The 27385-nt window shown below is 35.9% G+C and overlaps 1 protein-coding gene across 2 annotated transcripts in view; it reads left to right on the top strand.

Annotated features, from left to right (window-relative positions):
• DNAH6 (dynein axonemal heavy chain 6) overlaps positions 1–27385 on the top strand; it is a 325727-nt gene that overhangs the window by 23622 nt on the left and 274720 nt on the right. For both annotated transcript variants that reach the window (XM_024242264.2, XM_054547993.1), the window contains 7 exons: positions 5330–5597; positions 8361–8495; positions 8585–8705; positions 9603–9732; positions 11203–11371; positions 14215–14331; positions 18649–18849. In XM_024242264.2, coding sequence (XP_024098032.2) covers positions 5330–5597; positions 8361–8495; positions 8585–8705; positions 9603–9732; positions 11203–11371; positions 14215–14331; positions 18649–18849 — 1141 coding nt within the window. The remainder of the gene's footprint in view (positions 1–5329; positions 5598–8360; positions 8496–8584; positions 8706–9602; positions 9733–11202; positions 11372–14214; positions 14332–18648; positions 18850–27385) is intronic.

Raw genomic sequence — 27385 nt, 5'->3', positions numbered from 1 at the left:
GAGGCATTCTAGTTTATGTGTGAAGTTATAATTATTTTTAAAAAAACTTTAGAATGAGATATATATATATATTATGCAATAAGGAACAGATCATTTTGAAGCCATTTTATCAAAAAAACCTCACCAGGTTGTCTTACACAATGGCAGTTTTCTTAGGCTAATCTACGAAGAAATTTAAATCTGTTAAGTCAAATTTGAGTCAGCAAGTGGAAACACTATGGGCCCTTTGGATTTTCATTTGGAATAATCAAAAACCCTGCTTCTGGTTAATCAAACCAGAAATAAAACAAGCATTTCTCTTCCCTGCTTTACATTAGATCTATTTTTTCCCAATACAGTTAGATCTAGACTCCAGATTGTCTCCCTACCCTTCCCTTCAAATACATGCACACACAAACATACATGCACACACATCCTGGCACTGCTCTGAAGCTATGGTGATTTAGTGGATGATGGTTTCATTTCATACAAAAATCTGAAGAACCTAGAGCAGTAGCTCTTAGCCTTAGCTGCTCATTAGAATCACCCAGGCTCTACTTCCAGTTAATTATGATTTATCTGATCAGTCTGTGGTCGAGCCCGAGCAACAGCTTTTCTTTAAAACTTGCCAGTTGATTCTAAGATTCAATCAGAGTTATGCATCATGGACCTACAGCAGCATTTCTCAAGCCCTAAAAGACTTGCCAAAACACAGATGGTTAAACCCCTAGACGATTTAACAGGCCTAGGGTGGAGCCTGAGAATGTGCAATTCCCACATAGTGCTCATGCTGCTCTTCCAAGGACCATACATTGAGAAACATTGATCATAGAGCACTCTCCTGGTGATGAAACTTGGAAGTTTCCTCTTAGTTTGCTTTTGTTTAATTTTCCAGGTAAAAAAAGAGTTTTTTACCAGATATTTTGCCATCTTTGGTTAATCAAACCAGAAGTAAAGCAAGCATTTCTCTTCCCCACGTTAGGTTAGATCTAGTCTCATATTGAGTCATGGCAAGGACCATCATCAAACAGATTGAGGTTGATAAATGCAGAACTCAGGAAGTGGCCTATTTCTTCCCAGGCACTTGCTTGCTTACCTTTATTCAATGAATACACCCAAATCATAATACTTTAAAACCATGTAATAATGAAAATAGACAACTTCGAGTTGTATAGGGCCACAAGAGCTTATCTAATTCAGCCTTAAAGCAGGTAAGGAATAACTCTCTTTCTTGTAGAAATCAGAAATTTGAAAGAAGCAGGAGGTAACAGGGAACAAAGACAGATGTATGCATTCAGGGAACAAAGACAGATGTATGCATTCAAGCCTGGCCTAAGATGAATATGATGAAGAAATCAGCCTGATTGAAGAGGATGATTTGTGTTGACAGAGAAGGAACCAATGTGAAACAGGAAGAGAGTGCCACAAATACCTGGGAGAATAACTTGGATTTAATGACAGGAGCAATAAGAGGCTATTCAAGGTTCTTGAGCACAACAGTCACATGAGGCAAACTATGTTTCTGCAATATTAGTCTGGTAGATTGGTTTAAGGATGAATAGCATTTTCAAACACTGCAGTGTATAACAGATGGAACTGCTATTTGAAATAACATCACATTGAGGTTTTATTGTTTTGGAAGTCAATGAATTGATTTCAGGAGAAGAAAAATTTTTTTAAACCCCAGAGGGGTTCTAAGCCCCAAAGTAGGTTCACTTTGAGTTATGTCTGAAATGACTAATAATAATAGAACAATGATTGACCTACCACAAGGGCCCCAAAATTCTCTCAGTTCATGTGGTTATCTCAAATGAGACACACATACTTTTAGAAGTTAATAGAAGTCTTGAAGTCCAAGTTTCATTTAAGATGGATACAGACAGGTTCTACTGTAAAGTAATTTGACAAGGGACCCCTTGATGTTCATTGAACAGCAAGAAAGCACTACATATATTTTTTCCAATTATGAGACAGTACAGCATAGTTAAATATAATTTTATTTGAGACTTCCATCTCAATCTAATTAGTTAACTATCCAAAGATCTCTAGTTAACTAGATCCTAAAGTCATCTTCTTTATCTGAAATGTAGGAATTTTATAACACAGCAGTTGAATTTTTAGAAAGTTTTTTTTTTGTTTCTTAAAGGAAGCCTACTTTTTCTGATTATTTCCTCAAAGAAAGGCCTTAGTGGAACAAACATCCAAAACCACTCTCTAGGAGGCAGCTGAAGTTTGATCCTGAGTGCTGAGAAATGCCGAGGGGGCAGTCATCATCATAGGAGTCGTGGTTCAACTCCTGAAATGGATAAACACTTGGAGGCAGAGCATATAGAGCAAAACACGCCAGTCCAAGGAGTAGATCTGGGGGATGACCTCTCAGTAATGAACTGGAAAGTCTAAGAATAGGATTACAGAGAAATGTGCATACACTGTCTTTTAAGCAAATCTTTTCCTCACCCTGTGGCCCCTTCTACCTACCGACTGGATTGGGCTTGAAGGAAGTCCTGTTGATCTTTGGAAAAATAATTCCATTAAAGTAGCAGGAAACAAAACTGTTTTTCAGGAACTCTAAGAAGGAATGGATAAGGTGGATGTGGCCATTGACACACACCATTATAAAGGAAACTTAAAAGAAGAAGAAAAGTGTGGGATTTTAGTTAAGTAGGTGGCAAGGTCAAGAAAATATTTTCTATGTGCTAAAGGGACATTCTGCACACTTTTAGATGTGGAGGAAAAGAAGCCAAAAAACTAGGGAGAGTTAGAGAAAAGTGAGGTGAAACCTCTCCATCTCCATTTGGAGGAAAGCATGAGAGAAACAATCAGAGGGAAAAAACATGGTATGTTGAACTTCAAGTGAAGATATGAGAGGGAGCTTGCCTTGTCTTCACATTTTTTTTGTTATTTGTTTTGAAATAAAATTTGGTGGTTCACAAACATTATTGTGTATCGCAATCACCCAGGCATCTCACTATCCTTGAGTCTTGGAATACATAAAGATTCTGATTCTGTGATGGACTCAGAAATCTAGATTCTTAATAAGCACCCCAGATGATTTTGATGCTGATGATCCAACCTTTGAAAGGGCTCTCGTGTGTTCAGTTATTCAATGAACAGTAGAGATGTGTAAAGAAAGAAAAGACTTGGGGGCTTGAGAATGAAGTTCTGCAATAAGAAGAGAAATACAAATAAAAGGAATTTCTAAGTGGCACTGAGCACCAAGTTAGAATTCAACATCATGGACTACAGCTACCATCTTCTAGAAGGGTCATCAGTACAGATAGATTACACAGAGCAAGTTTTCCAGACATGCACCAGGGCTGTGGTCAGCAATTTGTTCTTGTTTTTAGGTTGCTTTGATGCCTGATGTTAATGAAACATCTGAAGTTGATTACAAGTTCAGTGGCAAATTGAAGTTTTACATTTTAGAGAGAATCACCCCAAGAATACCCTAATTATATCTTTAGCTATTGACAATGAGAAAAGGAAAGACATGTAAAATGTATTCCATATTCCTCACCAGCCCTGTGCAATACCTGGCATTTTTCCAGACATTTCTGGGGTGAGTTAATTAGAACACAGACAAAAAGTCAGATAGTGGGATCAGGTAAAAGCCGAGCAGGTTGAAGCTTTTCCGTGGCAGCCCTGAAGTTGGAGGGACTATTCCTCTCCCACTTCGCACAGCACCATCAGCCCCCCACATCTCCTTGCAGGCTCACATGAACAGCTCTTGGTTTGGGTTTGCTTTCATTCTGGTCCCGTGTGCCATAATTTTAAAAATATTTTTGTTACTCAGTTTTATTAAAATGAAAATAGAAATTAAAAACTAAAAATGATTTATACCAGTGGTTCTTAACTATTTTTAACAGACCCAAAACATAGAATTTTGTTCCAATGTCTTAAAAACTTACCATACATATGTACATGAATTTTCCATGTATTTTCAGGGATTTCACAAATAACTTGAAGGCTGTGTTAAAGGGCTGTGGCATGGACGTGGTGGCTCACGCCTGTAATCCCAACACTTTGGGAGTCTGAAGCAGGGAGATCACTTGAGGTTAGCAGTTCGAGACCAGCCTGGTCAACATGGTGAAACCCTATCTCTACTAAAAATACAAAAATTAGGCGGGCATAGTGGCGGGCGCCTGTAATCCCACTTACTCCAGAGGCTGAGGCAGGAGAATCTCTTGAACCCGGGAGGCGGAGGTTGCAGTGAGCAGAGTTTGCATGGCTGCATTCCATCCTGGGCAACAGAGCGAGACTCCATCTCAAAGATAATCATAACAATAGTAGTAGTAGTAATAACAAAAGAAAATAAAGGACCATGGACTCCAGGTTCAGAATATAGAGCCAAGGACTGAAAGACGTGGAAAATAGCTGATTTTCACTGGAGTGTTCCTAATTTCTGCCTAGTACATGTAAGTTTTGCATAGTTTTAACACAGAAACAATTTAGGGCTTTGTTTTTGCCCTTAACCTTTATCTTGTTTTACTAAGCTCTCCTAACAGAAACATTTTAGAAAAATGTTATTTTCCTAAATTCCTAGATATATTTCAATAAGGTGCTATATCATATTTCACACTTGTTCTATTACTGAATATTTCTTGCATTCAATATTTCAGCATTATAGCTAAAATTACAGGGAATATCGTTTTGCTGTAGGAAAAATTTTATTTTAAGCAGTTTTAGAGAGTCAGCCCTATTTTCATTGCTTCATTTCTTTCTCCTGTCGTTTCTTCTGTTTTTACTCTGTCCTTGCTTCTTTTCTTTACTTGATCAGTTTTCTGTTAATCATACAGTTGAAGAATGTCCATGACAACAGTTGAAAGAGAGATATTATGAACTAAACCATTTATCAATAATAAATAGTTTGTTGGTGATAAATTGGGCATATAATATTGGTCTTGATTCTTATCTCACCTAATTAATGTTTGCTTTTATCTTTCTCATAATTCTGTCATGACTTAATAGTGCAAAATTCTTTTATGCTATTAATATTGAATAGTTTCTGAAGAGTTAATAATAGATAAAAACTTAGCTCCAGATAGTTTTAATGTAGAACTATTAAATTTTAATAATTTATAGTCAATTCATTTTAATGTAAAAATCATGTAACTGAAATCATCAAGCCAATATTGCCATAGTTGTGAAATCTTTATAATAAGCCCAACTTGTTTAACTCATTTTCTTGAGTAATGTATTTAATGTGAAAGTAGTTGGTTAGAATTTTTTAACTTTAAATAATATTTGCTTTCCAGAAATGTTTTATCTCTGTAGAATAAAAAAGCAATGCAATTGCTTCATTTTGTATTGAATACTTTATTTATTAGTCCCAATTTTTATTTGTTTATAGAGTTGTAAGTTATGAGAACATCAGTAAAAATGACTACTATACTATTAGCCAAAGGGCAGTAACACACATTTATAATGAAGACATTGAATTTATCGAAATTGATCGATGGGAACAGGAATATCTATATCACAGAGAACTCACTAAGATTCCCATATTTTCACTGTTCCGGAAATGGAAGGCTTTTAGTGTATGGAGGAAGAATGTCCGCTCCAAGAAAATCACTGGATGTCGAAAATCTCTACAAAAAAATTTGTTCATTGTTAATCCTGTATGTATTTATCATTTATATTTTAAAATAATTACTTACAAAAAAAGGAAGTGTGAATCTATTATAGCTGTTGGTATAGACTGTTCTTGAAATCAAATATTTTATATTCTTAAGAGAATTCCCAGTTTTCATCCTGTCTTGTCATTTAGGAGTCTAGCAATCTAGGGGTGTTTCTACATTTTAACTAGGGTTGCAAAATGCAAAAGTATAAGAAGAAAGTTGCACAGGTCCCTTTTGATTAGAAGTCACCTCAGAGTTTTTAGATTTGTGATCCCCTTTGTTGTTGATTAGGAAAGTTATATGTCATTTTGAGCAGAGTAGGCTGTTAGCCTCTCTTACCTCCCCTCATCTTTGAGACACTCTAGATTTTATAGTCCAAAATAAGTCAGGGCCTTGTTTTCATGGGTCAGTACCTCCTAATATATCATATATTTCCTTTACAATGGATTCATACAGTAGGAAAATTTTTAATATTTACTTTGGACAACGGGGTGATCATGAAAACAAAACTGAAAAAGTGTGTGACCATATTTAAAATTTCTATCTATTGAATTTCAACTTGCATTAGAAGTTTCCTACTTGGCCCCTAGGAATAAACTGCAATCATCATTACCATCACACTCAGAGTTCTGGTCCTCAGCTGTCTTATATCTATGACACTATCTCAAGTTTGCTTTTTACTAGTCATTTCCTTCACTTTGCATATGATAATATGAAAGACTGTTATCAACATGCCAGTCACACAATAGGGAAACATTCAAGGTCTCTGGCTAACATAAATATTAGTACAAGACAAATATATAAGATGGACTATCTCAAGTCATCCATTCCATTGTGCATTCTGAGTTGTGAAAAAATATTCCAGTCCTTCTTGACATGAAACTCAAATTTCATTAAGGATTCATCAGTCATTTGAAGTTATTTTACCATCTTTCATCTTTTACCATGTCTTGAACACTACATATGTCATACATTTGTTGCTAGGTATGTAAAATAGTTCATTCTTGATTTGTCTTTGAAATTACTTCTATCAGTCCTCGAGGCATGTTCTCTTATTTTATGTGCTGAGAGTTTTCATTCTGTGTCCATCATTCATACCAGTGGTGTTTCGGCCTTTATAGTATCTTCTCTTAAATTTAGTCCCAGCAGACTAGAAAGCTCTCATCCTTTTAAGCAAGGATTGGCCTAAATAACAGACTCATTGCAGTCATTTAAATATGTATTAAATGCTATAATCACCCACACACTTACCACTAGTCTTATATTTATAATTAGTTAACTGGGGCTGATTCCCCTACACAAGGTTGAAGGGAGACATACAAGTTGTCCTCGTTTTCTTTTTATGATTTTTTTTAAATAACCAATTTTTTTGGCACCTGTGCCTATGTCATTTCCTTATAACAGTTTTGATATATAATTTACATACCATACAATTCACACATCTGAAGTACACAATTCAATTATTTTTAGTGTATTCACAGAATTGATCAACCATTACCACAGTCAATTTTAGAATATATGCATCACTCCAAAGAAAACCTCATTACCCATTAGTGGTCACTCTCTATTTCTTCCTGACCTACCTGTCCCTTCCCCCAACTATAGGCAACCACTAATCTACTTTCTATCTCCATAGACTGGCCTGTTCTGTACATTTCACATAAATGGAATCATACAATACACTTGGCTCTCAGTGTCTTGGGGGACTGGTTCCAGGACCACCCCAGCAAATACCAAAATCCACGGATGCTCAAGTCCCTTATATAAAATGACACAGTATTTGCATATAACCTACAAACATCCTCCTATATACTTTGTCATCTCTAAATTACTTTTAATACCTAATACAATGTAAATGCTGTATAAATAGTTGTTATACTATATTGTTTAGAAAATAATGACCCAAAAAGTCTATTCATCTTTAATATGGACACAAGCATTGTAGACCCTACTAAATTTTTAATCTACAATTGGTTGAATCCATGACTCTGGAACCCGAGGATACAGAAGGACTGTATGTGGTCCTTTATGACTGACTTTTGTTTGTTTAACATAATGTTTTCAAGGTTCTTCTTCTGTGTTGTAGCATAGCATTTTTAAAAGTTGGCAAATTATATTGGATATGCCTATTTTATTTGTCCATCTATTGATGGATATTTGGACTGCTTCCACTTTTTATCTATTATGAATAATGCTGCTATGAGCATGCATGTACAAGTTTTTGTCTAGACATGTGTTTTCATTTTTCTTTGGCACATACCTAGGAGTGGAATTGCTGGGTCATTAGCAACTTTATGTTTAACCTTTTGAGAAAACATGAAGCAGTTTTCCAAAGCAACTTGTTACCCAATAACAATTTAATGTTAAACTTGGCTTTCTTCTGTGTCCTAGCCTCTTAAATTAGTAGATGGGCCTTTCCATTATCATTATGACCGGACATTGTAAAGTACTTAAGGTAACACCCAGTTTTCTATTACTTGCCCTCGGTTCCTTAAATCACTTATTCCTTAAATAGCTGAAAGACATGTATGTGTTTTCAAAATCAGAAGAAAGGAATTCAGAAAATTAAATCTGATAATTCAAGGAATACTTTTAGAAAAGAGTTATAGAAGTGATCTTTTAACATATGCATTTTGTAGTTGTAACAAAAGTTAACACACAGAGGTGTTTATTATCCTTAATAACTATTCTGCTTTTTGATTGTTTTATACTTTTAAAATACAGAATATTTTTACTAAATAATAAATTCCTATTTTCATTCAGCATTTGCGACCAGCTCTTCTTAAAATAAATGAATTGTGTTATCATTTGAGTTTTATGGGACTTTGTTATATTGAAAAGTGTCACACCTACACCCTGCAGGAATTTAAGGCCGCACAAGTCATACGGCTAGCAGAGGTAACAAATTTTGTCTATGAGAATCAAAGCTTTTTTCCCTATTTTTGATACTTCAGTATCACTAACTGTACATATTCAACAATATCTAGGTGACAGAACGCCTAGGAGAATTTCGAAATGAGGCAAAATATGTAGTCAGGAGAGCTTGTCGATTTGCTTTGCGTGCTGCAGGATTTGTTCCTGATGACTGTGCATTTGGACATTTTGAGGGTATGAAGGAGAAAGAACCTCAATATATCAGAAGTAGTGGCTTTCTAAAATTTCAGCCCTTTTTTCTTTGACTTTTCTTAAGTTTAAATAATGATTCTATGTTTGAATTGTTCCAAACATTTGATGGATATTATAAATTTAATATATTTTGTGGAAGGGAGGGAAATAGAAAATACTGCATGCTTCTCCCATTACTCCTGTTTGTATATAGTATTTCTTCTTTTTTTTATTATACTTTAAGTTTTAGGGTACATGTTCACAATGTACAGGTTAGTTGCGTATGTATACATGTGCCATGCTGGTGTGCTGCACCCATTAACTCGCCATTTAGCATTAGGTATATTTTCTAATGCTATCCCTCCCCCCTCTCCCCACCCCACAACAGTCCCCAGAGTGTGATGTTCCCCTTCCTGTGTCCATGTGTTGTATATAGTATTTCTAAACTGGATACAGAATCTTGATTAATAAGCACTTTAGAGTGAACTAAGCATTTCTCTGCTTAAAGGTATATCCAGCCTACTAGCACAGACAATAGGTTTGTTAAAATTAAGGGACTGGATTGACCTTAGGATTGACTCAGTTAGCATGTACTATAAAGGTTGACTAAATTGTAGGTAGAAAAGGAGGGTAAAGGTGTTCCTAGGAAAGAGGTAGCATAGTACACAGATCAAATCCTGTTAATGAGAATGTCAGTAAACTATCTACAATCTTGTTTAATTGAAATCCTTTGATGTAAACTTATTTTGGATAATTGGGCTGTTTTGCAGGTTTGAAATGCTTCGTGTACCAAAATATTTTGTTGTTTTTGAATTTTATTTATCTTTTCTTTGAATCATATTGAAAGAGATGGAACTTTTACACAAGTACACTTGTTGTTGTGCCTTCTGTTATTCTTAGATTATCACAAAGTGCAGAGCAGTAGAAGTTTCATTAATACACCACATGAGTTGCCCACTTATGGAGACTCTGAAAAAATGACATATACAGAACAGGCCAGCAAAAGGCATTATTGCATGAGGCTGACGTGGTAAGATTATTCTCATTTTCAAGAAAAATTGTAGTACCCATCTTAAGCTTCATTAAAAATTAAACCCCAGAAAGTGATGACTATGTTAATTTGCATAACTGGAGTAATCATATCACTATGTATATCAAAGCATCATGTTGTATACCTTAAGTACACACAATAAAAAATTAAAATGAAAAGTAGAATCTTTTCTAGGACCTAAGTGATGTCTCACTTGAAAAAAAAAAATGGAACCCTTCACCACATTGTTCATGAATGGTGATGAGAAATTTGTGGGACATAGTAAGCTGAATGCATGGCCCAGAAGACCCCCTTTTCAAACTGCCACCAACCAAAGCAGCTCTGGGACTGTGAGCTGGTAGAGACAGAGCATGAGGCCAAGGCCAAGAGCTCCTCTTTGATCTCTCTGGCTTTGTTTCCCTCTGGCCCAGCCTGGGCATGGAAACTCGCAGTACAGCAGACTGTGGCAGGGAGAAATCAGGCACACAGATTTACGGACCTCCTCAAGTGGGCCTGGAGGACTTGCTCCATCTTTTTGGTCACAAAATAACTATAGGCAGCTGCATAGCATCACAAAGGTGCACCCAATCCCTAAAATGGGATTTGCCACTGGGAGCCAGAGAGAGAAATATCCCTCCTAGGACCTCACCAGGGGACTCTCATTAGCACTAGCTCTGACACCTGCTTACCCAACTGGATCTTGACCTTGACTGTTCCAGAATTTGGATTTCCCTCCATTCTAAAACCTCATGTCTTTGGAACTGTAAAATACTGATTATTGTTATTCAGTGCTCAGTGACTTAATCCAACTTTTGCAATTATGTAATACATCTTAACTGTATCTCAGTTTATATATGAAAATGTCTGTGTAGCAACAGAAATCAGTGAAGCGGTCTCTGAGGCTACCATAGTGGACCTAGAAGTATTAGAGGCCTTAGAGCTCCACTTGAGCAGAATAGAACTATTCTAGATGTCTTGCTGACTCAGTGTGCATTCTAAGTAAGCACTCAAGTAAGGAAACATAAATTCAAACCTTTGGGTTAGCAATTGCCATCAACATTTATTCAATAGCAAAGATTTTACACTTTTACTGTTAGAATGCAAGTTACAGATGTTGTATGCATTGATTTCTCCTTTAAAGCATCTTTTAAAAAATATTATGGCCCTTTTAGCTAGATAAACTAGATGCATTTTCCCTAACAGCTATATTACTCATTAAATATTCTATTGAAAAGTTAGAATATCTAACTGAATTAATGCTACATATTTGAATATATTTGTGTTTTAAAAGGAAGAATATCTAAGGACAACTCTTCTGGACAGTACATTTCTGATATTGTAATAAAATTAAATGGAAATTCAAGGAGAAATTATGATATTTTACATTTTAAATATTTGCTTTAGAGGCACTGTCAAAAATATGTAGTGAATATAAAAAACCGAAATTGTATTTGTTTTTTTCTTTTCAAGCTTTATTCGTCTAAACGACTATCTAATTGAGAACACAATGCACGTCTTAACGGTAAATGCTGTTAATTCGCTTTTGAACCATCTCACTGACAAGCTAAAACGAACACCTTCAGCAGATGTCATTCAGAAATGGATTACTGAAGAGAAGCCTGAAGTCCCTGATAAAAAGGTATACTCACACAAAATTAAGAATATTTTATTGGTCAGCATTTATTGAGGAGCACAAACTACGCTCTATGAATTATGCTATTTTCTGTGCACTAAAAAAAAATAGAGAAATGCATAGAGCAGCGGCCCCCAACATTTTGGACACCAGAGACCAGTTTCACAGAAGACAATTTTTTCTGCAGACTGTGGGGGATGACTTCGGGATGAAACTGTTCCACCTCAGATCATCAGGCATTAGTTAGAGTCTCATGAGGAGCATGCAACCTAGATCCCTCACATGCACAGTTCACAGTAGGGTTTGGGCTCCTATGAGAATCTAATGACACCACTGTTCTGAGGAGAGGCAGAGCTCAGGCAGTAATGCTCACCCTCTGCTCACCTCCTGCTGTGCAGCCTGGACCGGTACCTGGTCCATGGCCCAGGGGCTGGGGACCCCTGGCATAGAGTATTTCATGTTATAATCAAAGCTTACAATACACATGAAATGGCAGACTGAAAATCAGCATATCAACAAGTATCTAATAATAGAGTAAAAATCCACCATACTGAGAGAAAGTTCCTGTCACAGGAACTTGCTAAAGCTTACTCGTGTGTTCATTGACATATTTCTTAAGTATCTACTGTGTGCCAGTTCCTGTGCTGGATGTTGAGTATATAGTGATGAAAAGCATAGATAGGATCTTTGTCCCCAAAAGCTTATAGTTCGTGGGGACATAAATGCTCCTTGTGGGCATAAACTGGCAGAGGGAAGCAGGAAAAGTGGTATAAATAAAAGAGATAAACAATAGTTTTGAGGTGAAAAGAAGCAAATTGTTGGCTTTGAGGGGATGGCCTTTTATGAGGATGTTGATCTTAAAGACACAGAGTACTATGAGATGTTTGGATGAAGTAATACAAATTCGTGAATTCCAGCATAGCTAAAAGAAAGATCATATTATCTCATATCCAAATTTCCCAGTAAGTTTTGCCCTAGCTCCATCCTTAGTACTAATAGCTTCTTTCCAGAATACCTATATGCTCACCTCATTTTATCAAACCTCCTACCCTCACAGCTTAAATCTCCCACTCCACAGAAAGCTAATTATGCAATACACGACCTGATGCTCTCAGCCTGAGTTTCCCTTTCTTCCAAAAGTTAAATCATAGTCATGAACTCCTTTTCATAGCTTTCTCTCCTCCCCTATTCTGAATTTCTCCTTTTTATAAATAGTATCAAAATTTTAAAAGTCACATTTATTTTTCTATTCTAAAAGTAATTTATGCTAAGTGTACAAAATTAGGAAAACACAGAAATATACAAAGAAAAGCACCTTTGCTACCCAAAGATAATTACTTCAAAGGGGAAAAAAGATATTATACTTTCCTTACTGTTTTATCCCTTGCTTTTTCCTCTTAGCAATACAGTATTATGAAATATTTCCTAAGTCAACGTATATTTTTTCATGTGATATTCTCACAGAGAAATGTATAATTCTTGTAAATAATTTTCTGTTATTGATCACATTCCCACTATTTCAAATAATGCTGCAAAGGGTATCCTTGTCTATACATTTTTCACACATTTCAGATTTTTCCCCTTAGAAAAAAATTCCCAGATGTGGAATTGAGTCAGAAATATGCACATTTTTAAGGCTTTTGATACATACACACTGACATATACTCTCCAGAAAGCTTTGTCAATTTACAGCAATGTTTAAGAATGAGCATTTAGGCCAGGCGTGGTGGTTCATGTTTGTAATCCCAGCACTTTGGGAGGCCAAGGCGGGTGGATCACCTGAGGTCAGGAGTTCGAGACCAGCTGGCCAACGTGGTGAAATGCCGTCTCTACTAAAAATACAAAAATTAGCAAGGCATGGTGTTGGGTGCCTATAATCCCAGCTACTCAGGAAGCTGAGGCAGGGGAATTGCTTCAACCCAGGAGACGGAGGTTTCAGTGAGCTGAGATCGCGCCATTGCACTCCAGCCTGGGCAACAAGAGTGAAACTCCGTCTCAAAAAAAAAAAAAAGAATGATCATTTACCCACATGCATACTAAATATTACCATTCGTTTTAATCTGTGTCAGTAATATACAAAGTGGTATATCACTGCTTTCAAATGTTGTATTCTTCTAATTATGACCCCAGGGCAGGAATAAGGGCATGGGTCTAGGAATCAGAAATATGTGGGTTGAATTCTGGTCTGCCACCTACTAGCTAGTATGATCTGGATGAAACATTCTACCTTCTCCAAATCCCATTTTCATCCTATGGGAACAATAATGGAACCTATTTAAGAAGGTTGGTGTGGAAATTACACAAATACCCAGCACTGTGCCTGGCACACAGTAAACTCTCTGCAAATGTTGTTACTGAATAAGCTATTTTAAGGAAGAGAAGAATAAGGAGGTGAATTCGTCATTTGTATTTTGCTTTCAGGAACTCTCAGATTATGTCCTTTGCCCATTTTTCTACTTAAGTATATTTGTATTTGAATATATTTCTATGTAAAGATACATTAATATATTATTGGCATATATTCCTATTAAGTATATCAACTGTAGTTCTATTCAAATATTATCAACTTTCTATCTTCTATATACATTATTGATATGTCTTCCCAGTTTATTGTTTGCCTTTCCATTTTGTTGGTAGTATTTTTACAAGGAGAAAAGGTTTACATTGTTATGTAGTCTTTCAATATTTGCCTTTTTTTCTTTCTGTTCTTTATTATTCTCTGAAACACTTTCCACATGCCAAGATAATGAATTCAGCTAATTATATAAACTTACATGTCCTTGTTTTTTTATTTTGTTTTAGACCTTGATATTTGTGTCTTTATAACACTGTACATATATTCATTTCAGGGGACCCTTATGGTGGAAAAGCAAGAAGAAGATGAATCTCTCATCCCCATGTTTCTCACAGAACTAATGTTGACCGTCCAGTCACTTCTCTTTGAGCCTTCTCTGGAAGACTTTCTGGTGTGTGTTTTTCACGTATTATCCACATGCAAGCACCTATTTGGAAAATGAAGCAGCTGTTTTGCTGTCAGTTGGTTGTCAGAATTGCAGTTGTCACCACTCCAAGATGATCATGAGAAAGAGAGAAAGCATTGTTTTGTCACAGCATTATAGCTATATATAAACTATCTAAAAGTTTAGCACATTATCTTTAACTTGAGTCAGATTAGAGGCTTGGTAAGGTACAGGAAAACATTCTATACAAAATTTAAAAGTGACTATAGGGATCCCTTTAAGGACAACTGAAGAGATCACTCTGTTGTGAATACCTTTTCCTTTCTTTTCTTTTCTTTCTTTCTTTTTTTCTTTCTTTCTTTCTTTTCTTTCTTTTTTTTTTTTTGAAACAGGGACTCACTCTGTCACCCAGGCTGGAATGCAATGATGTGATCTTAGCTCACTGCAGCCTCAACCTCCGAGGCTCAAGCAACCATCCCGCCTCAGCCTCTTGAGTAGCTGGGACTACAGGTGTATGCCACCAGGCCTGGCTAATTTTTTTTTTTTTTTTTTGTAGAGATGCGGCTTTGCCATGGTGGCCAGGCAGGTCTTGAACTCCTGGGCTCAAGTGATCCGCCTGCCTCTGCCTCCCAAAGTGCCGGCATTACAGGTGTGAACCACCATGCCCAGCCTGTAAATACCATTTGTGAAATCTTTTTAAAGGTATGCTGGATCCAAGAGAATTTTGTTGTCTTAGTTATCCATAGCGGTGTAACAAGTTACCACAAAGTTAGCAGTTGGAAACATCCTCCATGAATCATCTCAGTTTCTGTAGGTCAGGAGCTTCACTGGCTACTCAGATTATCATCTGTTTCAAGGTCTTGGTCTCCCTCAGGCTGCTGGAAGAATTCAGCTCTAAGCAACTGTAGGGCTGAGATCCCCATTTCCTTGAGGGGTGTCAGCCAAGGACTACCCTACTTAGGTCCTAGAAACCATCTGTAGTTCCTTGCCATGTGGCCCACTCTCTGGGCAGTTTACAATATGGCCATTCACTTCTTCAAGGGCAGATGGACCATTCTCTTAGGAAGGGCTCAATCCCTCTTTTAAGGGCTTTCACTTGATTCAGTCACATCTATCAAGGATAATCACTTTTGACTAACTCGAAAACAACTGAGTTGGGACCCTGCAATATCCCCCCTCCTTTGCTGCATCACATAACCTAATCATGGGACTGGCATCCCATCATATTCACAATTCCCACCCATACTCAAGAGGAGGGGATTGAACAGCGTGTGTACACAGGGGCAGGAATTTTGGGGGTCATCTTAGAATTCTGCCTACTACATTTGCATAGGTGCATAGGTTAGTAAACCAGTCAATGTCTGTATCTTCTGTTGTTAGCTGCTGTACTCTGATTCAAAAGCAGTGGTAATCAGGATCTCTAGATTTTAGTCTTGGCTTTACAATTAATAAGCTATTTGACTTTAGGAAAACTGCTTCTGGGGTTCAGTTTCTGCATTTATATGATGAGAAGGCATATGAGTTCTAGCGTTGCTTCCTCCTCCGCAGTCTATGATTCTGTAATTTATGGGATAGGCAATTTGAAGGCATTTGCGATGACAAGCAGACTACTGAGGTCCCTGTGATTGGAAGCTCGCTCAGGAGCTCCCATGCCAAGAGGCACTGGGCTCTCATGTCCCCTCCTGGCCACAAGATTCATGTCCTTCACATGGGATGCAGGTGTCCCAGACTGCAGATGACAAAAGGAGGCTCTCTCACAAGCAGCTGGCTGTCCTTTACCCCCAAGGGGTGGGCCTCAAAAAACTGGATACCCTTCTCATTTCCTATTATAGGACCCTGTTCCCCACATGGGTATTTTTAACTTCTACACATGAAACATACATGGCCAAGCTCTGGGAATAATTAGCATGCTTGTCGATTCATACCAAAACAAGATTTTATTTCATATAACCCAAAATCAGCCAATAGAAGTATAAATAGGACTATCATTCATAAATTTTCTATTTTTTCACTATTATTTTAGTCATTAGCCTTAATCACTCCCAATGATTCCAAGCACGCATACACATAGAGATTAATCTAAAGGAAAATTATATACTTAAGTCATGATCTCTTACTTTGCTCTTGCTTAGGTTACCTATCGTTTCCTAATACTTGATTCAACATATACTTTTGAATTCTAATATTTCTTGCTGTGTGAGAGAAACCTCCATTGCATTTGAGTCTGTTTACTGCTTCTGCCTCTTGAAATAGACTCCTCCTTTGGTTTAATTGAAATAGACTCCTCCTCTGGTTTCTATTTCTGTAGCAACATTTTTTCCTTCTCAGTCATCTTTCCAAGAGCCTCTTTTTTATCTGATCCTTGATTCTTGCTATCCTTAAGGGCTCCCTCCTCTTCACACCCTACAGTTCTTTCTGGGTGCTCTTTTCTGTGCCAAGGATGCAGACATAAACATATATTTATATCTATATCTACCTATCTATATCTCTACCTATATCTATATGTCTATATCTATAGATCCAATACTTTTCTTTTAAGCCCCACTCATGGTCATCTGGAAATCTTCACCTGAATGTCCCACAGTTAACTTCAATTCACCAATATGAATTGAACTTATCAATTTCTTCGAAAACTTGCTCCTCCCTCCCTGTCTCCATCTCAATGAAAGGTGCCCAAGACAGCAATCTGAGAGTTCTCCTAGATGCCCAGATGCCCAAGCCAGCAATCTGGGAGTTCCCCTAGAGTCTCCCTTACCTCCTTGAGATCAGGTCATCAGCTCTTGTGTGCTGAGCTATGGTTGCACCCACTCTGCCACTCCTCTCCATCAGGACCTCATCATCTCTCTTCTGGCCTCCTGAAATAGTCTGCTCTGATCTGCCTGCCTCTCTCCCTTCTAGTCCATTTTCCACATTACTGACAGCAAGATTATTCTCATAAGCAAATCTAATCATGTCCCTTTCCTGCTTAAAATTTCTCCATTGCCTGTAGTAGCATCTTTCACAAGATGTTCTGTGAGCTGTTGATAAGCATTCCAGGAGAAAGGGGGTTGTGATATACATTTGTATATTAACAGATATAAAAAATCCTGTTCAGCAGGTCCTGAGAAAATTCCTGTTCAGCTTCATGTAACTCAAGATTTCTTCTCAAATTTACCTTGGAAGTTGGGACCCTTTATCCTCTGGGTAGTACCCAGTCACAGTTTGGGGATTGCTGGCCTGTGGGGTAACACTGGCATCATGCACAAGGCCTTTCATGAAGGCGCTGACTGCATCTGCAGAGTATCCTATTTCTGCACTGTAGCGCTGATGCTCCAGTACCTAAATGACTCACCTGCCTGCCCCCTTGGGCCCCACACACAATGACTTAGCAAGGATTATACTGTTGTCTGATATACTTGACAAGCTCCTCTTCATCTTTTGAGACTCATTTAAAGACTTACCTTTTCTTTATCTCATTTTCTCTAGACTTTATATTTATTATAAATTACAAACTGATTCATGCTCATTGAAGAGACTTTGAAAAACACAGGAAAAGATTATTAAAATAATCCATAATATTATGTACCAAAAGTGAAAACCCATTAACATTTTTATAGGCTTCTGTCCAGTCTTGTTTTAGTGCATACTGATATGCTGACATACCTAACTTACCATGAGGTTATGTACAGAGATAGATATAGATACATGTTTACATTGAGATATTATATACCAGTTTTATATCCTGCTCACTATCTTTCATTCAAACTTAACATTATATCATAAGCTTTTTCTCATGTCATTAAATGATTTTTGGGAGACACCATTTTGTAAGGATATGTAATTTTCCATTGTTTAAAAGCACCAGAACTTATATAACTATACTTCTACTTTTGAACACTTAAGTGTTTCTCTAAGTAGTTATTAATACGAGAAATACTGCAGTGATTGTCCTTGCACATAAATCTTTGTTTACACGTCTATTTTTCCCATAGATTAGCTTTCTGGAATATAAATTACTACTCAAAGAATATAAACTTTGAACCCTCCCTTTAAATTTTCCCATAGACTTCCTTGGCTTTCCTTCCATTATGACCTGCTAGTGTTTTGTTCACACTTCAAATACAGAACTCATCACCATGTGTTGCAATTTTTTTGTCTCTGCAATTAGAAAACATGTATCCTGAAGGTAGGGCCATGTCTTTTGATTTGTCATATACTCAGAATCAACACAATACCTAGCCCGGTTGAATAAGTTATTCTTATTTATTTTAGCATTTCATAAAATTCAAAAATATTTATAAATATACGTGTTTACATTTACGTTTATGCTTTTCTCTTTAACAGGATGGTATTTTGGGTGCAGTTAATCATTGTCAAAACACTGTGTTATCAGTTCCTAATCTCGTGCCTGATTCGTATTTTGATGCTTTCACCAGCCCTTATATTAACAACAAACTTGAAGGAAAAACTTGTGGAACTGGGCCAAGTTTAGCAGCAGTATTTGAGGATGATAAGAATTTTCACACAATTATTTCTCAAATAAAGGTACATTTACTCTGACTAAAACTATTTTATAATATTCTCAATTTTTATGAAATTAAGTAATATATATTTTTTTCTTTCTTATCTTTAAATGTTCTATATGTGAAAATTGGCATATGCCTAAATCTCTAAATGGTAAAATTTGAAAATAATATTTGTTCCCTAAAAATTGTCCTGTTAAGCATGAAATAATTTTTTAAAAGCATTAAAATAGGGCCTGGCACAGTGGCTTACACCTGTAATCCCAGCACTTTGGGAGAGCGAGGCGGGCGGATCACGAGGTCAGGAGATCGAGACCATCCTGGCTAACACATTGAAACCCCATCTCTACTAAAAAAATACAAAAAATTAGCCAGGCGTGGTGGCAGGTGCCTGTAGTCCCAACTTGGGAGGCTGAGGTAGGAGAATGGCGTGAACCCGGGAGGCAAACTTGCAGTGAGCCAAGATCGCGCCACTGCACTCCAGCCTGGGTGACAGAGCGAGACTCCATCTAAAAAAAAAAAAAAGGCATTAAAATATCTGGAGAAACAGTTACTTATCATTAGCAATCCATCGATCCACGTGCATGTGTTTTTGGGGAAGTAATCCTGGCTGTTGAGGATGCTGAGACACAGGCAGAGCCAGGGTGACTCACCAGCCAACACAATTTCTTTTACTAAAGTCATTTTTTCATTACGTGTTTAATGTTTTATTAAAACAAAAACATGGTGTTTCACTATTTTGGGCCATAGCCACTCAAATGCAAGCACTAACTAAAGCATGCTTGAAGACTTTGAAAATAGTATTCTACACATAAAATTTTTATCTTACTTGTCCCAATTTTTAAACTCAAAAGCTCACTTATTGAGGTGATCAATGTGAGAAGATAAAGAAACAAGCATTATTCCTTGGCTTGCTTCTCTCCTGCATTTTTGGGTAACCTAATCCCCTGTATGGAAAAATAGGAATGCAGCCCTCAACATACTGCAAATGCCTTTTCTTCTAGACACCAAAATGATACTGTAATTTTCAAACTTAAAATTTACCCATTTGTCAGTCATAAATATCCGTTATATATACATTCCTACGTAACTTAAAATTAGCATAGTGTTTCAATCTCTTTATTTCATCAAGGTATGGTTGTAACTGTCATGGTATGATTTTAAAAGCAAACATTTTCCATCTACTGCTGTTTCTGCTTATGGTGGAATTCTTATTCTCAGCTACATTATTTTAAATCATCAATTCAAAAGTTATACGCTCCCGCCATGTTGGTTTGGCCTCTTTCATAATTTTAACTTTGCAAATTGACTCTATGTTCTAATTCCAAAATTTCATCCTAGATTTTTGTGTTTTTTTGCATTAATACTTATACTAAGGAGGATATTCCACAACCTTATTTCATTTACTAACCACCAGATTTTCTGGTACCAAAATAGTTTTCTGATTCATCAACTTTCTCTCCCTTAGACAATTTTTTTTAATTATGACTATAACATTTGTAATTAAAAGTTATATTTTCAATTCAAATAGACAGGATAATGGCAACTGTCTAAATATGAATCACCCACATATCTTCCAAAATTAATGAGAACCTACAAGGAAAGGAAATAAAACTAAACAAAATGTATGCCCTTAGGAAGTAACTAAAAGAAAGAGAATACCCAAGTGTCAAATTACCTTTGAGTAGAAAAATAAACACATATACCAATGAGCTTTCTTCTTCATGCTCCTGCCACAGCCTTTGCAGACAGTGAGGCCAGTCCTTGGGAAATCTACAAAAGAGAGAAGCAAGGAGCTAGCAGTTAATCTAAGGAGCTGAGGTTAATCTAAAGTCACAGCCAGAAAGAAGCCCATCCTACATGCAGAAATGATTTTTTAAAAGTCCTGGTGTATCAGAGGACTGACTACAGGAAGGAGACTTAAAAGTGCAAGCTACTCAAGATGACATTAGTTCTGGGGGAGGAAATAAAGTTAAAAATAAAAATTTAAAAATTTTAAAAATTTCTAAAGAAGATGAGGCATTATGTGAACATTGGATGGTGAGGAGGAAATGAAGCAACTACTGAAAATATAAGTTCTGCAAAACAAAAAAGAACCTACTTGGGAGGCTGAGGTGGGAAGATCACTTGAGCTCCAGAGGCAAAGGCTGTAGTGAGCCAAGATCATGCCACTGTACTCCAGCCTGGGCAGCAGAGCAAGACTCTGTCTCAAGAAAGAATCAAATAAATGAGAGTATATCCAACTCTTTTCCTGTCACCATAAAATAAAATAAAACATATTTCATCTTGCTCCACTGACAGAACAGAATGCTCTTGAACTAAAAATCTTATAAATCACCCAATCCCTGAGCTAAAGAAATTAAAATAGATTAACTACATGCAAGTCTACTAACAACCATGAAGCAAAATCAGCACTACACACCAAAGTAAATATTCTCAAAGAAGCATTCAAATATACAAAAAGCCACATTGAATTAAAAATTAAAAATTCAAAATATAAATGGAAGGGAAAAAGACAAAATCATCTCAGAAATGAAGACTAAATTACATAGTGCTCAAAGGAGAATAAGTTCAAAAAGTTTAACACGACTATAGAAGAATGATAGGAAAAAGTAATGAGTATAGAAGAAAGATAAGAAAACAACCAAGAGAATGAATGAAAATAAGATAGAGAAATCAGTAAAATGGTTCAGAGAGAAAATAATTATAATGGAAGACAGGCAAAGAAGAAATAACATACATATCATTGGTGTGTCTGTAAGAGAAAAACAAAAGAAGAGGACAGAGCAAACATTTATAACTATAGTTCAGGAAAAGAAAATTTGAATCTATATATTGAAAGGGCCTACAGAGTTCCTTGGAAAATTACCCACAACAATCAACTCTGAGATATAGCCTTTTGAAATTATTAGATTTTAAGGCTAAATAATTTTTCTGCAGGTCTTACAGAGACAAGAGAATTAGACTAGCATCAGACTTCTCAAAAACAACATACGAAGTAAGGCAATAATGGAGGAGCATTTAAAAAAAAACAACTCATGGAAAGAAAATGTGAATCAAGAATTTTATCTAGCCAACCTAGTCTTTTAAGTATCAAGGCTATACAAAAATAGTTTTCAACATGCAAGAACCCAGGGAATTTGGTACTCATTAGGAGTCTACTACAGGATGAGTTTCATCTAGCTAAGAAATAACTTTGGGGGAAAAAAGCTGATGCTGATGGGGAATATTTAACATATTTAATTGTAGATCTATATAAGCCTAAAAAAAAGATAGAGACAAGAATAGGAAACTAGTATATAAATGTATGTTCTAATGAAGTAGAAATAGTGCAACTTTAAAAATAGAGAAGGAGGAGAATAAGAGGAAAGTAGAATAAGGTTATTGATTGATGTACAGTTAACAGGCTGGAATTAAAGAATATCAGTAAAAACCAACAAATCAAAGTATGAAAGGTTAATAAGGAAACAAGTGACTAATGGTATTTTTAAAAAATATATTGTAACTCAGAGAAAGAATGACAGAAGCACACATATAACCATAAGACACATAGAAAATAATATGACCAAATAGAAACCAAATATATCAGTAATGTGATGAATATAAATGAGCTCAATTCATCTATTAAAAGAAAAGGATTTTCAGTTTGGCTCACAAGGCAAGACAAAACAATATGCTGGATACAAGAGAGAAATCCAAAACAAAATGATTCAGAAAGGTTAAAAATGAAAAGATGCTCAATGTTGTAGGGGCAAAGGTAAACAATAAGAAAGTGGGGCTTGTGATCCTATGAGTCATGGATCCTTAATGCCAGATGCTATGATTTGTTAAGAGACCTCACGGGACTCAGTGTATAATTTTACTCATGGCTATTATGTATTACAGCTATTATGTATTATGTATTTATTTATTATATAAATAAATCCTTATTTATATAAGGATATAAAGCAAAATTAACAAAGGGAAAAGGCACATGAGATAAAGTTCAGAGGAAACCAGGCACAGCTTCCAAGAGTCCTCTCCAGTGGAGTCACACAGGAGGCACTTAATTCCTCCAGCAGTGGATTTTGGCAACACAAGTGAAATATCACCTAGCAGGGAAGCTCATTTAGAGTCTCAATGATGAAGATTTTATTTGAGGACTGGCTTCTTTTTGGCAGAATGATATATTTTCCTTTGGGTATTGATATGGTTTCGCCGTGTTCCACCCAAATCTTATCTTGAATTGTAGCTCCTGTAATCCCCAAGTGTAGTGTGAGGGACCTGGTAGGAGGTAATTGAATCATGGGGGTGGGTTTTCCCGTGCTGTTCTCGTGATAGTGAATAAGTCTCACAAGATCTGATGGTTTTATAAAGGCAGTTCCCCTGGACATGATCTCTTGCCTGCTACCACTTAAGACGCACCTTTGCTCCTCTTCTGCCTTCTGCCATGATTGTGAGGCCTCCCCAGCCACGTGGAACTGTGAGTCCATTAAACCTCTTTTTGTTTATAAAGTACTCAGTCTTGGGTATGTCTTTATTAGCAGCGTGAGAACAGACTAATACATGTACATACCCAATAATGGGATTACTGGGTCAAATGGTAGCTCTGTTTTAAGTTCTTTGAGAAATCTCCAAACTGCTTTCCGTAGTGGATGAACTAATTTACATTCCCACTAATCGTGTATAAGCATTCTCTTTTCTCCATAGCCTCCCTAGGTATGGAGAAATAACTGTTTTTTATTGGCTTTATAATAGCCATTCTGACTTGTGTGAGATGGCATGTCATCGTGGTTTTGATTTGCATTTCTCTGATGATTGGTTATAATGAGCATTTTTTCGTATGTTTGCTGGCTGCTTGTATGTCTTCTTTTGAGAAGTGTCTATTCATGTATTTTGCCATTTTTTGATGAAGTTATTTGTTTTTTGCTTGTTGATTTAAGTTTTTAATAGATTCTGGATATTAGACCTTTGTCAAACACGTAGTTTGTGAATATTTTCTCCCATTATGTAGGTTGTATATTTATTGAAAATTTCTTTTGCTGTGCAGGTGCTCTTTAGTTTAATTTGGTGCCACTTGTCAATTTTTGTTTTTGTTGCAATTGTTTTTGAAAACAACCAACAATTCTTTGCCAAGCCTGTGTCAAAAAGGTTATTTTCTAGGTTTTCTTGTAGGAATTTTATAGTTTGAGATTGTACATTTAAATCTTTAATCCATCTTGAGTTAATTTTTGTATGTGATGAAAGGTAGAGGTGCGGTTTCATTCTTCTGCATATGGCTAGTGAGTTATTCCAGGACCATTTGTTGAATAGGGAATCTTTTCCCCATTGCTTGTTTTTGTCAACTTTGTCAAATATTAGATGGTTGTGGGTGTGCAGCTTTATTTCTGGGTTTTCTGTTCTGTTCTATTGGTCTATGTGTCTATTTTTGTACCCATACCTTGCTGTTTCGGTTACTGTAGCCTTATAGCATAGTTTGAAGCCCAGGTAATGTGCTGCCTTTAGCTTTGTTGTTTTTGGTTAGAATTGCTTTGGCTAGTTGGCTCTTTTTTGGTTCCATATGAATTTTAGAATAGTTTTTTCTAATTCTGTGAAAAAAGATGTAAGTAGTTTGATAGGAATTGCATTGAATCTGTAAATTGCTTTGGGCATTATGGCCATTTTAACAATAATGATTCTTCCAGTCCACGAGCATGGAATCTTTTTCCATCTCTGATTTATTTCAGCAGTATTTTGTAGTTCTCCATGTAGAAATCTTTTACCTCCTTGGTTTGGCTGTATTCCTGGGCATTTCATTTTGTGTGTATGTGGCTATCATAAATGGGATTGAGTTATTGATATGAATCTCAATTTGACCATTTAAGGTGTATAGAAATGCTACTGATTTTTGTGCATTTATTTTGTATTCCAAAACTTTACTGAAGTCATTTATCAGTTCTAGGGGCCTTTTGGCAGAGTCTTTAGGGGTTTTTAAGTATAGAATTATATCATCAGCAAAGAGAGATCATTTGACTTCTTCCCTTCCTATTTGTATGCCTTTTATTTCTTTCTCTTGCGTGATTGCTCTGGCTAGAACTTCCAGTACTATGTTGAATAAGAGTGGTAAGGGTGAGCATCCTTGTCTCATTCTAGGTCTCAAGGGGAATGGTTTCAACTTTTGCCCGTGCAGTATGATGTTGGCTGTGTGTTTGTCATAGATGGCTCTTATTATTTTGAAGTCTATTCCTTTGATCCCTAGTCTGCTTAGGGATTTTATCATGAAGGGATGTTGGATTTTATCAAAAGCTGCTTCTGTGTCTATTGAGATGATCATATGATTTTTGCTTTTAATTCTGTTCATGTGGTGAATCACATTTATTGATTTGCATATGTTAAAACAGCCTTGAATCCCAAGAATAAAGTCTACTTGTTTGTGGTGTATTAACTTTTTGATGTGCTTCTAGATTCTGTTCACTAGTATTTTGTTAAGGATTTTTTGCATCTATGTTCATCAGGGATATTGGCCTGAAGTTTTCTTTTATCATTGTGTCTCTGCCAGATATTGGTGTCAGGGTGATACTAGCTTAGTATTCAATAGAATGAGTTATGAAGGAAACCTTCCTCTTTGATATTTTGGAATAGTTTTAGTAGAACTGGTACCAGTTCTTTCTATTTCTGGTAGAATTTAACTGTGAATCCATCTGGTCCAGGGCTTTTTTTTTTTTTTTTTTGATAGTTTTTTAAATTATTTATTCAATTTCAAAACTTGTTACTGGTCTGTTCAGGGTTTCCCTGTCATTCTGGTTCAGTCTTGGCAGGTTGTATATTTCCAGGAATTTATCCATTTCCTCTAGATTTTCTAATTTGTGTATATAGAATTGTTCATAATAGTCTCTGAGGATCTTTCTTATTTCTCTAGAATCTGTTGTAATTTCATCTTTGTCAATTCTGGTTGTGTTTATTCTTTTTTCTTTTTATTTGTTAATCTAGAGTCAATTGTTGGAGTGCTGGGTTTAAGTCCTCAATTTCTTTGTTAGTTTTCTGCCTCAATGATCAGTCACTGTTAGTGGGCATGTTCAAGTATCCCACTATTGTTGTGTGACTGTCTATGTCTTTTTGTAGGTCTAGAAGTAATTTTTTAATAAATCTTTTAATAAATCTGGGTGCTCCAATGTTGGCTGTGTATATATTTAGAATAGCCAAGTCTTGTTGTTGAATTGTACCCTTTATCATTATGTAATGCCCTTCTTTTTCCATCTTAATTGGTGTTGGTTTATACTCTATTTTATCTGATATTAGAATAGTGACTCCTGCTCTTTTTAGTTTTCCATTTTCATGGTAGGTCTTTTTTCATCTCTTTGAGCCTATGGGTGTTGTTACATGTGAGATGGTTCTCTTGAAGACAGCAAATGGTTGAGTCTTGTCTTTTTATCCAGCTATCCTCTCTATGTCTTTTACATGGAGCATTTAGACCACTTAACTAACCCCACATTCAGGGTTAGTTAAAATTGAGAATTTTTTAGGGAAATATTTTTACTGGAATTGTTCACATTAGAAATAGAGCTCCTGCCAATATCCACGGAAGATATAGAGAGAGTTACCAAAGAAATACTCCACAAAAAGCACCAGGCCCAAATGGGGGAAATTTATCAAATCTCCAAAGACTAGATATTCACAATGCCACCTCAATTATTCTAGAATATTGAAAATGCCTGATAGAAAATACTTCTTTCATAATAGCAGCAAAGAAGGTAACATATTTAGGAATAAATTTAATAAGAAATGTTAAAAACCCATATGAAGAACACTTTTATGTTTTTAAAAAATCTTCGGGAAGACACAAAAATAGGCTTGGAAAAAATTTCTTAAATGGAATGACTCAACATGATAAAGATGATTTTTCTCTCTAAGTTAATTTATAATTTTAATACATGCCAATAAAAATTTCTTAAATGGGATGACTCAACATGATAAAGATGTTTTTTTCTCTCTAGGTTAATTTATAATTTTAACACATGCCTATGAAAATACTGACAAGCTTATAATAAAGCTTATATGCATAAATAGACATCTAAGAATAACTACCAAAAATGTTGAAAAAAGAAAAGCTATGAGGAGTACTATACTGCCCAAATATTTAATATAAACACTCTATAATTAAACGAACGTGATACTGGCACATGAATAGCTGTCAGACCAGTAGAATAGAACAGATGCCAAAGTACATGTAGAAATGTATAAAATATATAGTATTTCAAATCACTGAAGCAAATATGAATTTTTCATAAATGTAGCTGGTACAACTGAATAGCTATTTGGATAAAGTTAAAATTAGATCTATGGTTCACATTCTACACACCAATATATAGATTAGGGATCTAAAAATAAAATAAAACTGTAAGTAAAGATGGACAAATTATTTTATGATTTGTTCATAAAAAGGATTATCTAACTATGACTTTAAAATCTGGATGCAAGAATAGGATGAATTGATAAATTTGATTACACAACAAATAAATCTTTCGCAAGAAAAAATTGTAAACAAAGTAAAAATACACTTATAAACAGAGAGAATCTATTTGTATTACATATTATAGCTA

This window comes from Pongo abelii, chromosome 12 (genome assembly GCF_028885655.2).
Source record: "Pongo abelii isolate AG06213 chromosome 12, NHGRI_mPonAbe1-v2.0_pri, whole genome shotgun sequence".
Lineage (NCBI taxonomy): Eukaryota > Metazoa > Chordata > Mammalia > Primates > Hominidae > Pongo > Pongo abelii.
Note: the sequence above shows the minus strand (reverse complement) of the source record. Positions and strands in the feature narration are given on the sequence as shown.